The sequence below is a fragment of the Peromyscus californicus genome, unplaced genomic scaffold (assembly GCF_007827085.1).
Source record: "Peromyscus californicus insignis strain IS unplaced genomic scaffold, ASM782708v3 Scaffold_16__1_contigs__length_79575227, whole genome shotgun sequence".
NCBI classification, from domain to species: Eukaryota; Metazoa; Chordata; class Mammalia; order Rodentia; family Cricetidae; genus Peromyscus; species Peromyscus californicus.
This window is the reverse complement of record NW_026294458.1, coordinates 21,118,210-21,131,191: the sequence shown is the minus strand read 5'-3', so window position 1 is coordinate 21,131,191 and position 12,982 is coordinate 21,118,210. Positions and strand designations below refer to the sequence as shown.

Here is a 12,982-nt window from a genome sequence, read left to right as displayed (position 1 = left end):
TTCCTGAGGATTAACAGTCAACGTGGCCCTCTAGCCAACACATACAAATGTGTACACCTGAACCCACGAGTGCACCTGTACATATTCACACACACACACACACACACACACACACACACACACACACACACACACACACACACATCACCATGTGCTGAAAAAGTCTGGTGGTTTTCCCAGGCAGGGAGCTAACTTCCTACAACTGCTCAAGCTGATAAAGGCATAACTACCTTAATCTGGATGTCACCTGACCCTGTTATTCCACATTGCTGCCACTGGGTGTGCTGGTTGTTTGTTTGTTTGTTTGTTTTTTTTCAACTTGACACAAACCAAGACATATTTGGGAAGTAATCTTAACTAAGAACATGCCTCCATAAGATTCCTCCACAGGCAAGTCTGTAGGACTTAGTTTCTTAATTAGTGGCTGATGTGAGCAGGGCCCCAACCATCCCTGGGCAGGTGGTTCTCGGTGTATAAGAAAGCAGGCTGAGCAAGACATAGGGAGCAAGCTAGTAAGTAGCACCCCTCGCTGGCTTCTCCTTCAGTTCTTGCGTCTCCTCTAGGTTCTTGTTTTGAGTTTTTGTCCTGACTTCCCCCAGTGATGGAGTGTGACTTGAGAAGTGTAGACTGAAATAAACCCTTTCCTCCCCAAGTTGCTTTTGGTCATGGATTTTATCACAGCGGTAGAAACCTTAACTAAGACATCAGGCTTGTCTGTCTTGGACAGGGGCTAAGGTACGAACAAATAAAAAGGCCTAGCTCCTGACCCCTAAGGCTCAGGGTTTGGGCAGTGCTAAGAGCACCGCATCCTAACCACCAGACTAGAGGGAGTCTTCTGGGAGCTTCTGGCAGAGGAATGGAAAGTCGGGGCCAGAGAGGCCCACACTAAAAGTACCACTTAACTCCAATACAAAGCTAAGCCACGGTCTCGCTTTATTTTCAGTTTTAGGACTAAACAGAAGGACAGTTCCGATTTGTCTCTTAAGAGAGGAAAAACGAGCAAAAAGCACAACCAGGTAAATCAGGCAGCCTAGGCTTCCCTCTAGGCCAACACACAGGAACACCAGCACTCAAGAGGGAGGCGGGCAATGTGGGGTGTGGGTGGAGGAGGCAGGACCACAAGATGATTCCATGAGCTACTCCAGGGAAGAGTGGGCACAGAGGGAAGGCCCCTGCCTCATGCTGGCTCTGCCGAAAGCTCTTAATGAAGCAGGAGAGGGAGGTCTGTCTGAACCTCAGGCGCCCATGACGTTCTATTAGGTCCTTGCAGCAGTACTGTGGCGTGGGTAGAGGGAAGCCGCGCCACTTTGAACATGAGGAATCAGAGTAGCAAAAGACAATGGGGATGGTCACTAGAGGAGCTTGACGTAGTTTGCAGGAAAGAGTCCAAAGTGGCCATGGCAACGGCCCCGCCACCAGCCTTCATCCACCATCTCAATGTCAGTGATGATGTCATCTGGATCAAAGGAAAGCTCATCGCTTCCCTCTGGGGAGGAAGGTGAGACATTAGGATGGTTAGTCAGGAATCCCTCTGTCCCTGCCTGTGCCAACTCTAAGCCTTAGGGAAGAAAACAGGCCAAGTCTTTTGGGCCCTTTCTTGACCCTCAGAACCCACCCCCTTTTCCTATGTATCAGGGGCCACAGGTGTGCCAGGCCCTTCAGGTGACTTCAAACTTACCTCCTTGGTAATCATACAGGGCTACAGCAGAGGTCCCTGCCCCACCAGCCCCGGCTGACGATCCTGAATAATGAGAAATAGAAACATTGATATGGAGAAGGCAAACAGACATGATCCTGTTGGGAGGAGAGGGGAGATTCCTCCTCCATCCCTGATGCCCAGAAACTGACCACATTTGGGAGGTGCTTTGTCCTGCCCATTCACCCCACTCACCAGCCTGGTAGGACAGAGAAGGGGTATTCTCAGGCTCCAGGACATCCTCATAGTCTCCCTCTGCATCCTCCTCCTGCCGATCTAGCTCCCCAACATCCTCATAGTCGTTCTCAGGCTCCTGCTCAGGCGCTGCTTCATACACTGGCTCTTCCACCAGCTGGAGGCCTTCTGGAGTCCTAGGGGGCAGAGCTGGGGGCTCCTCGCTGTCCTGAGGAGAGATGTATGGACAAGGAGGATTCAATCATGGCTTAATGGGGTTGCTCACACCCTCACCACCCAACCTCTTCCCTGCCGTTTAGAAGCCTTTCCTCAGAAATGGTCTGTTCTTCATTCCCCAGTCTCCTAAAACACTTGCCTTCTCAAAGCACCTACCCAGAAGTGGCAGGAGGGGACTCAAGTTGTGAGGTGAGGGGTATGGAAAGCAAGGCAGAGTCTTTGGAAAACCAGGGGAATATCAAAGCAAAAGCACACTGTCGGGATACCGCAGCTAAGAGAACCAGCTGTCCAAGTTTGCTCAGGACCGGGGAGTTTCCAGAATACAAGGCTTTCAGTGCTTAAACCAGAGCAAGCAAAGCCCTATGACTGGCCGCCCCTCTACAGCCCCATGAGAAGATGGGGTGGGAACTGAGACTCTCTAGGGCACTGTTTACCTCCAGGGGATTCTGCGGTGGAGTCTGCATCCTGGGCAGAGAAGGCACAGGGTGTTCCCTTCCGCTTCTCACAGGCTCGGGTTCAGGTGGTCGGTGACTCTCGGCTGGAGGCCAAACCTGAAGAACACCCACCCGCCATGTTCTCTCTTATACTTACCTGGAACCTTCCCAGATGTGTTGTCTGCTAGTCCAGTACAACTCATTCCTCAAGATGGGTCCCACACTGGAGGTGATGGCTCCTCCTTCGTCTTCAGTTGGCACAGCGAAGGCTACCGGTTGCAGCTGGTGACCTGCCACCTGTTAGACTCTATTATAGAGTCTCTACTTGGTGTCTTTGTTGGGTTTTTTTTTTTTCCCTTGACCTGCTTCCTGGGGCCAATGATACACACTGAATCTTCTCAAAGACAAGTACACCAGACTCTGCTCAACAAGGAGGCATCTGCCTTCTTTTTATTTACTTGTTTATTCATTTATTTACATGCTTACGTGTTTATTTATTTTTGCCTACCACGTGGGCACCTGAGACTCCTGTCTAGGCGAGAGATCCTGGACCCCCCAATCCCAGGCACTCACCTCTGAGGAGATCTTCTTGGGCAATGGGGCGGGTACTGCTGGTTCTTCCGCAGGCTCCACCGGCTGCTGAGCATCGCGGCTCATCTTTACCACAGCCTTTCGCTCCTGTTGCTGCCTGGCCATCTGCTGTGTCTTCTCTTCTTCCTCTTGCTTCCTCTTCTCCTCAGCCATGGACTCAAATTTTGCCTTCAGCCCACGGGCACCGCTGGAAGCTGCAGACACGGACAAGAAAAATGAAGGGTGTCTCGGATTGTGAGTGGAGAGAGAGGGGATAGGACTTGAGATAGGAAGGAGGGAAATCTGCTAAACATGCAGGAGGAGAGAAGATGAGGGGGTGACTCATGGAAGGGACGGTATGGAAGTAGTGAGAGGGCAAGAAGACCTAGGGATCTGATGGTACCGAAGCCCAGATTCCATGTGACCAAAGGACCATTTGTCCTTCCAAAATTATGAGTCCTTGAACCTGCATCTTTCTCTGTCCACATTCCTTAAATCTCTGTGTCTCCACCCACCACCATCCTATTCCCCATCCCAAAGGTCTACTCTACCGGTCTGTCCCAGGTAACTCCTCACTCTTGTCTGTGTGTCTCTGCCCCTAGATCCTTCCTAATTCCACTCCTCTTGTCGTCCAGTTGGTCTGGATTTTCTAGGGACAAGACTCTGGAACTTTGAGAGTAAGGGTCTAATCTTCCTTGGCTAATCTCGGTGGTTAAAGGCATGCAAGGGGAAGTCTTGGAGGAGAGAGAGTCAGAAGAGAAAGGAGGCTGAAGGGCACAGAGAAGGGAACCAGGAAGACTAACCGGCTTCTATGGGTGTGGTTTTCTTATACGCGGTGGTTGGGGCCTCCATTTCATTGAAGCCAACAGCACTCTGTAGGCAGAAGAACAGTGTGTAGAGTAACATGAAGCAGGAGGTTAGTGATCCACAAGCCAGGACTGGGGGATAGAGCCACCCTGGGAGGCATCCGTAGCCATGTAGTAAGCAACAGTTGGACTGCGTTCTCCAATATTATCCGGTGGAAGAGATGAGTAAAGAACTCTACTGGTGGGCTCAGCTCCCTCTTTGAAAGCTCAGTGGATTAGATTTTCATGTTTCTGAGCCCAGTTACCGAGAAGGAAGCAAGGCCCTTGCTTATGCCGGAAGCAGAGGTGTTGAGCCTATAGGACAATGATGTGGAGCAGGAAAAGACTTAAGACAAGTTTAAGAAATGCCTGAAATGTTGTGTCTGATTTCCCTGGTGTCTACCTGTCCTCTCTGATTCACCACCCTCCACACTTCTCAGTTAAACCTCAGGGTATAGAATTCACACTCCTTAGGTATTAAGGCCCAACATTCCAGGCTCAGGATCCAGCTCCAAGAGTTCCATTTTTCTTCTGGCTTTTCTTTTCTCTTGCTATCCTTCATACACCTCCTTTACCATAGAGACACTCTTGGGACCGTGGTGTCCTGTGTTTACCTTATCCACTCGGTCCTTCTGGATTCCATATTGGCCACCAAAGCCCTTGGCATAGTCTGTAGGAAAGAAAATTCTGGGAGTGAAAACAGGAGACTAGACCATTGGAACGGGTGGGGAGAGGGAGCAGAAGGGCTGGGATGTGAAGGCAGAGAAAGAGGAAGAAATGTCAGAGGTCAGAGAGATACATGGATGATGGGAAGAAAAGGGAAAGGGTCCAGGGTGGGGTTGGGGACTCAGGAGAGAAAGAAGACAGAGGTGGAAAGGGGAAACAAGAGAAATGACAGCCAGGGCAAAACACAAGGGAGCACACAGGAAAACAAGGCGGCCTGCCAGCCACCCCTGCCTGCTGTGTCCCACCCCTGCTCTCTGTCCTTGCAAAGGCTGACTGGCCTGTGATACTCACACCAAGCCACCTTGTGCCCATCACCCAGCCTGGCTCCACTCCTTCCCCAATCCTCTTCCTCCTTGCCCCTTCTCCACCCTGCTGTCTTTCCATCCATGTTGACTCTCCTCATCCCTCTCTTTATTCTGGGACCCTGGACCAGCTTCCAGAAGGGAAGGAAAGAGGACCCTGTGCTCCCTAGTGACCTCCCTCCTCTGAATCCAACTTACCTCGCTGAGACTCATGCTTCTCTGTCTCTCCCTTGTAGTCATAACCTAGAGCGGCTTTGTCCCGTTTATCCTTCTCTACCCCATAGCGGCCACCAAAGCCATGGGAGTAATCTGCAATAGACATGGGAGGCCTGAGAGCCCAGCCTCAGGCCACTGGAAAACTCTAGAGAGAGAAGTCCATAGGACAGAGTGCAGAGTGAGAGGGCTGGGAAAGGCTCAGAGCTCAGAGAGAGACGACTCCCTCACCTCCATCCCAAGACAGGAAGATCCCCTCAATATTTTCCCTTCTTCAAGGAAAGGCTATGTATAGAGAATGTGAGAAGAGATCTCTGGGGTAAAACGCAGACAGAGGAAATATGTGCTGTTCCTCCACCCCATAGAAACAAAGAAATCTCAGCTGAATATAGTGATTTTTTAAGTAGTAAAAGTCAAAAAGGAGGATGAGTAGGTAGAGAAGGAGGAAAAGAAGAAAGGTAGGGAAGGATGAAATAACCCTGCCTCCAGAAAGAAATTCAAGAGTTGGAGTATACAAGTTCAAGGGTGACTGTGAGCAAACATCATAGAAGCCCCGAGTGCTGTAAAGTCAAAACTTAATGAACTGGGATTAGAACCTAGGGTCTGTGGCTCTAAAATCTATTCAAGAGTGGGTATGGGAGCTGGGAAGGAGGGTCATGTAAATATGAGGACTTGAGTTCGGTTCCCAAGTGCCCAGATACAAAGCTAAGTGTGACAGTGTACGCCTGTGATTCTAGAGCTGCAGAGGCAGAGACAGGGTGCCTGGAGCTTGGTGACCTGTTGGTCTTGTCAAATCTGTGATCTCCAGGTTCAAGGAGAGACTCTGTCTCCATAGTTAAGGAGGACAGTGTTCAAAGAAATCACCCAGCATTGACCTCTGGCTTCCGCATGCCTGAGGACATACATGCTTGTGTATCCACACACGGGAGCAAGTCCACACAAGGAAAATACATATGTGCAAAGAACAGCATAAGAAAGGTAGCTTGAACACAACACACAGTAGACTTCAAGAGAGAATGCATTCTAAAAGGCATTCCATCAGGAATACCTACACTGGCATACATCTACTAATAGAATCAAAGTTCATGTAGCAAAACCCAAGAGAAACGGTAAGATAAATAGACAAATCTATGGTCATTATTGAAAATTTAAATCTCTTGAACAAAAAGAACCATCAAGAAAGTTATAGAAGATCCAAATAAATTTGTCACTAAGACCAACTTAGCCCTTAAGACCACTCTATCCTAAACTACACAATATATATACTCTTTAGTCCTAATGCACATAGAGCACTCACCAAAATAGGTCATGCTGGGTAAAGCCACTAGGAAACCTGAAAATTGTCTCCCACAAGAACCTCTGGTTTATAGCCTCAAGCCACTGGCAACTCACTCTCTGTTTCCTCATCAAAGGTGTGGGTTAAGTTTTAAAGGTAATAAATTCTAGAACAAAGGAGAATATTTTATCTTCAACCAGGGAAAGAAGGGATTAGCCAGACTTGATCAAGCTCATGGCAGGAATTCAAGAACCAAAGAAACCAGCTCATAATTGGAACTGAAAAGTGGCCCAAACAGTGGGGAGCTGGAGACAGGGAGCCATGACAAGCTGCTGGAAGGGAGATGTGAGCAGGGGGAGCCGGCCAGCCAGGTGGCCAAGGTGCTGGGGACTTGCCTTTCTGAGATGCATGCTTCTCCACTTCTCCTTTGTAATCAAAGCCCACTGCTGACTGCAGAGGAGAGAGATGATTAGTGACCGGGTCTGCTTCCCCCCACTCTCACTGATCCTAACTTTCATTTCAGTCCCAGAGGCAGTTTTAGACCTGTGGCTAGGTTTGGAGGTTTAAAGTAGAAACAGTGTTACAAAGCAGTCCTCTGGACATAGACCACTCCAGATCAAACCCCACTCCCCCCAATGGTAGTTGTTCAGCATTGGGAATAATCATTAACGTCACTGAGCACTGGTCCCTTTAAATACTATTAAATGTGTCTTATCCACTGCAACAGTAAAAAGAGAGATCCCAATCGTCTCTCTTCATTTGGAATACTATGACAGCTCAACAGAACAAGGCACATACAATATCTGCACTGAATTACTCAAGAAGTCAACGCTGTTTTCCCTAAGTGAGGCATACTAACTAAATGAAAAAGCCCTTGTAAACTGGAAGCTATGTGTGCATATGGGCTAGTCACCTCACTCCCACTGAACCTTGCTGATCTCAGCATGGCCTCAGGGGGATGCAAGACACAGATTTTGGTGGGATGGGATCCATGTTGGTCCCAAGACCTAATATGTTGTAAAATATTATTTTAAGGTGTGTTACTTTTGTTGCATTTGTTTGACTCTGTGAAGCTGTGTTCCTGTGCCTGTCTAAAACACCTCATGGTCTAATAAAGAACTGGCCAATAGCGAGGCAGGAGAAAGGGTAGGCCGGGCTGGAAGACAGAGAGATATATAGAAGGAGAAATCTGGGAGGAGGAGGAGAAAAGGAGATGGAGGAGTGAAGAGTGCTAGGAAACAGGGAAGAGGGAGGACTCCAGGGGTCACCCACCCACCTACACAGAAAGCCGCAGAGTAAGAGTTAGATTTACAGAAGAGACCAGAAAAAGCCCAGAGGTAAAAGGTAGAAGGGATAAGTTAAGAAAAGCTGGCTAGGAACTAAGCCAAGTTAAGACTGGGCATTCATAAGTAAAAATAAGCCTCCTCCGTGTGTGATTTATTTGGGAGCACAGTGGTGGGCCCCCCAAAAAGAGCCCAAAACAACCAACAACACCTCTGTGTACCTTCTTTACCATAGAGACACTTTTAAGTCCATGGTGTCCTGTGTTTACCTTATCCACTCGGTCCTTCTGGATTCCATATTGGCCACCAAAGCCCTTGGCATAGTCTGTAGGAAAGAAAATTCTGGGAGTGAAAACAGGAGACTAGACCATTGGAACGGGTGGGGAGAGGGAGCAGAAGGGCTGGGATGTGAAGGCAGAGAAAGAGGAAGAAATGTCAGAGGTCAGAGAGATACATGGATGATGGGAAGAAAAGAGAAAGGGTCCAGGGTGGGGTGGGGACTCAGGAGAGAAAGAAGACAGAGGTGGAAAGGGGAAACAAGAGAAATGACAGCCAGGGCAAAACACAAGGGAGCACACAGGAAAACAAGGCGGCCTGCCAGCCACCCCTGCCTGCTGTGTCCCACCCCTGCTCTCTGTCCTTGCCAAGGCTGACTGGCCTGTGATACTCACACCAAGCCACCTTGTGCCCATCACCCAGCCTGGCTCCACTCCTTCCCCAATCCTCTTCCTCCTTGCCCCTTCTCCACCCTGCTGTCTTTCCATCCATGTTGACTCTCCTCATCCCTCTCTTTATTCTGGGACCCTGGACCAGCTTTCAGAAGGGAAGGAAAGAGGAACCCTGTGCTCCCTAGTGACCTCCCTCCTCTGAATCCAACTTACCTCGCTGAGACTCATGCTTCTCTGTCTCTCCCTTGTAGTCATAGCCTAGAGCGGCTTTGTCCCGTTTATCCTTCTCTACCCCATAGCGGCCACCAAAGCCATGGGAGTAATCTGCAATAGACATGGGAGGCCTGAGAGCCCAGCCTCAGGCCACTGGAAAACTCTAGAGAGAGAAGTCCATAGGACAGAGTGCAGAGTGAGAGGGCTGGGAAAGGCTCAGAGCTCAGAGAGAGACGACTCCCTCACCTCCATCCCAAGACAGGAAGATCCCCTCAATATTTTCCCTTCTTCAAGGAAAGGCTATGTATAGAGAATGTGAGAAGAGATCTCTGGGGTAAAACGCAGACAGAGGAAATGTGTGCTGTTCCTCCACCCCATAGAAACAAAGAAATCTCAGCTGAATATAGTGATTTTTTAAGTAGTAAAAGTCAAAAAGGAGGATGAGTAGGTAGAGAAGGAGGAAAAGAAGAAAGGTAGGGAAGGATGAAATAACCCTGCCTCCAGAAAGAAATTCAAGAGTTGGAGTATACAAGTTCAAGGGTGACTGTGAGCAGACATCATAGAAGCCCCAGTCTTGTAAAGTCAAAACTTAATGAACTGGGATTAGGACCTAGGGTCTGTGGCTCTAAAATCTATTCAAGAGTGGGTGTGGGAGCTGGGAAGGAGGGTCTGCCCAGTCCTCAAAAAATAAAAAAAATAAAAAATAAAGTTTAGAACAGTGCTGCTCACTTGTACAGGAAATGGCAAGGTGTCTTGTATTCTGTTCAGTTTTTGACAAGGGGAAATTTTACCAGTAACATTTGGAACTCTAGTCCTACCTCTGAGTGTGGAATGTAACTACTCATTTTTTCTTCAATTATAGAAATCAGGAATTCTAAGCTAAGAAATTAACTTAAATACTGATCTCAGAAAATATATACATGGATGGTGTTGGGAGATGAGTCAGTCAGTACAGTGCCATGTAAATATGAGAACTCAAGTTCGGGTCCCAAGTGCCCAGATACAAAGCTAAGTGTGATAGTGTACGTCTGTGATTCTAGAGCTGCAGAGGCAGAGACTGGGTGCCTGGAGCTTGGTGACCTGCTTGCTGGTCTTGTCAAATCTGTGATCTCCAGGTTCAAGGAGAGACCCTGTCTCCATAGTTAAGGTGGACAGTGTTCAAAGAAATCACCCAGCATTGACCTCTGGCTTCCGCATGCCTGAGGACATACATGCTTATGCTGGGCAGTGGTGGTGCACGCCTTAAATCTCAGCACTTGGGAGGCAAATGCAATCAGATCTCCATGAGTTCAAGGCCAGCCTCTTCTACAGAGCTAGTTCCAGTAGCTGTTACACAGAGAAACCCTCTCTCAAAAAACAAAAACAACAACAACAAAAACAAAAACCAAAAAAAAGAAAAGAAAAGAAAAAAGAAAAAAGAGTTGCCATGGTCATGTTATCTCCTCATAGCAATAGAAACCTGAAGACAGAGGTATATACTTTCAAATAACTTACAAGTCAAAGAATATTCACTAGGAAAATTAGAAAATATTTTATATTTAATTTAAAGTTAAAATACACATAGAATTGGTGGAGTACAACATAAGTTGTATTGAGAGGAAATATGTAATATACCCATATTGGAAAGCAAAGCATACATTAAATATAAGAAAAAATAATGAGGAGTCAAAGCCTAATATATTTTTAGAACATATAAACAATTGAGAAAATTAGAAAAGCTAAGAGTTATATCTTAATAAATAATATTGATTACCTCTAGCAAAAACGATCTATTAAGAACAGAAAAAAAAAAACTATATCCAAAATGAAAGTGAGCATATCAATAACAACAGATTTTACAAAGGTTAAAAAGAACATAAGGAAGTACTATAATTTATTATGCTATCTAGACAACATGTGACAACTTCTTAAAAACAGTATTTTATAACCAACCTAAGAAAAAATAGAATAATTGAGTAGACCTTCATCTAGTGAAGAAATTTAACTCAATGAAAATGAAATTTAAAAAAAAAAATAGTCCATGCCACATAACTATGAATACCTCTCACCCTTGGCCAGACGGAAATAAGAATTCTCTGTACTCAACTGAGGCCATAAGAAGGAAGTAACCCCCTTTATCACTGAAGTATGTTCACAAATAAAATTACAAACCATAAAGGAAATAAATGACCATGAAGGAAAGTAAACTAAGCAAAAATGTGAATCTGTGAACCTGACTATAAATAACATAAAATATGAAACTCTCCAGCAGTAGTTCCCAACCTTCCTAATAACTATGACCCTTTGATACAGTTCCTCATGTGGTGACCCCAACCATAAAATTATTTTTGTTGCTACTTTGTAATTGTAATTTGGCTACTGTTATGAATCATAATGTAAATATCTGGTATGCAGGCTATCTGATAGGCAACCCCTATGAAAGGGTCATTCAACCCCTAAAGGGGTCACAACACACAGGTTGAGAACCTCTGATTTGTAGCCTCAAGCCACTGGCAGCTCACTCTGTGTTTCCTCATCAAAGGTGTGGTTTAGTTTTAAAGGTAATAAATTCTAGAACAAAGGAGAACATTTTATCTTCAACCAGGGAAAGAAGGGATTAGCCAGACTTGATCAAGCTCATGGCAGGAATTCGAGAGCCAAAGAAACCAGCTCATAATTGGAACTGAAAAATGGCCCAAACAGTGGGGAGCTGGAGACAGGGAGCCATGACAAGCTGCTGGAAGGGAGATGTGAGCAGGGGGAGCCGGCCAGCCAGGTGGCCAAGGTGCTGGGGACTTGCCTTTCTGAGATGCATGCTTCTCCACTTCTCCTTTGTAATCAAAGCCCACTGCTGACTGCAGAGGAGAGAGAGGATTAGTGACCGGGTCTGCTTCCTCCCACTCTCACTGATCCTAACTTTCATTTCAGTCCCAGAGGCAGTTTTAGACCTGTGGCTAGGTTTGGAGGTTTAAAGTAGAAACAGTGTTACAAAGCAGTCCTCTGGACATAGACCACTCCAGATCAAACCCCACTCCCCCCATTGGTAGTTGTTCAGCTTTGGGAATAATCATTAACGTCACTGAGCACTGGTCCCTTTAAATACTATTAAATGTGTCTTATCCACTGCAACAGTAAAAAGAGAGACCCCCATCATCTCTCTTCATTTGGGCTGGCAGGCAGAGAGGATATATAGAAGAAGAAATCTGGGAGGAGGAGGAGAAAAAGAGATGGAAGAGTGAGGAGAGCTAGGAGCCAGAGAAGGAGGAGGAGTCTAGGGGCCAGCCACCCAGCTACACAGCAAGGCACAGTAGCAAGGCACAGAGTAAGAGTAAGATTTACAGAAGTAACAGACCGGGAAAAGTCAGGCAGAGGTGGTGCACGCCTTTAATCCCAGCTCTCGGGAGACAGAAACAGACAAATCTCTGTGAATTCGAGGCTAGCCTGGTCTACAGAGCGAGATCCAGGACAGGCACCAAAAATACACAGAGATACCCTGTCTCGAAACCCCCCCCCCCCCCCGAGAGAGAGAGAGAGAGAGAGAGAGAGAGAGAGAGAGAGAGAGAGAGAGAGAGAGAGAGAGAGACCAGGAAAAGCCCAGAGGCAAAAGGTAGAGGGGACAATTTAAGTTAAGAAAAGCTAGCTAGAAACTAAGCCAAGCTAAGGCCGGGCATTTTTTTTTTTTTTTTGACAGTTTAGTGGCTAAAGTGCTCGCTGCACAATCATTTATTTTATTTTATTTTATTTTATTTTATTTTACAATACAATTCAGTTCTGCATATCAGCCATGGATTCCCTTGTTCTCTCCCCTCCCGCCCCCCTCACCTTCCCCCCAGCCCACCCCCCATTCCCATCTCCTCCAGGGCAAAGCCTCCCCTGAGGACTGAGATCAACCTGGTAGACTCAGTCCAGGTAGGTCCAGTCCCCTCCTCCCAGGCCGAGCCAAGAGATCCTGCATAGGCCCCGGGTTTCAAACAGCCAACTCATGCAATGAGCACAGGACCCGGTCCCACTGCCTGGATGCCTCCCAAACAGATCAAGCCAATTAACTGTCTCATCCATTCAGAGGGCCTGATCCAGTTGGGGGCCCCTCAGCCATTGGTTCATAGTTCATGTGTCTCCATTCGTTTGGCTATTTGTCCCTGTGCTTTATCCAACCTTGGTCTCAACAATTCTCACTCATATAAACCCTCCTCTTTCTCGCTAATTGGACTCCCGGAGCTCTACCGGGGGCCTAGTCATGGATCTCTGCATCCAGATCCCTCAGTCATTGGATGTGGTTTCTAGCACGACAATTAGGGTGTTTAGGCTGGGCATTCTTAAGTAATAATAAACCACAGTGTGTGGTTTTTATTTGGGAGCTGGGGGG

General features: G+C 47.0%; 1 protein-coding gene across 4 annotated transcripts in view; it reads right to left on the bottom strand.

Annotated features, from left to right (window-relative positions):
* Positions 1–910: 910 nt before the first annotated feature.
* The window catches only part of Hcls1 (hematopoietic cell-specific Lyn substrate 1), a 32,239-nt gene continuing 20,167 nt past the window's right edge, over positions 911–12,982 (bottom strand). For all 4 annotated transcript variants that reach the window (XM_052740638.1, XM_052740639.1, XM_052740637.1 and 1 more), the window contains 12 exons: positions 11,417–11,471; positions 8,638–8,748; positions 8,026–8,081; positions 6,869–6,923; positions 5,183–5,293; positions 4,571–4,626; positions 3,915–3,984; positions 3,115–3,326; positions 2,542–2,658; positions 1,892–2,099; positions 1,679–1,741; positions 911–1,486 (listed from right to left, as the gene is read on the bottom strand). In XM_052740638.1, coding sequence (XP_052596598.1) covers positions 1,353–1,486; positions 1,679–1,741; positions 1,892–2,099; positions 2,542–2,658; positions 3,115–3,326; positions 3,915–3,984; positions 4,571–4,626; positions 5,183–5,293; positions 6,869–6,923; positions 8,026–8,081; positions 8,638–8,748; positions 11,417–11,471 — 1,248 coding nt within the window. In that variant the 3' untranslated portion in view covers positions 911–1,352. The remainder of the gene's footprint in view (positions 1,487–1,678; positions 1,742–1,891; positions 2,100–2,541; positions 2,659–3,114; positions 3,327–3,914; positions 3,985–4,570; positions 4,627–5,182; positions 5,294–6,868; positions 6,924–8,025; positions 8,082–8,637; positions 8,749–11,416; positions 11,472–12,982) is intronic.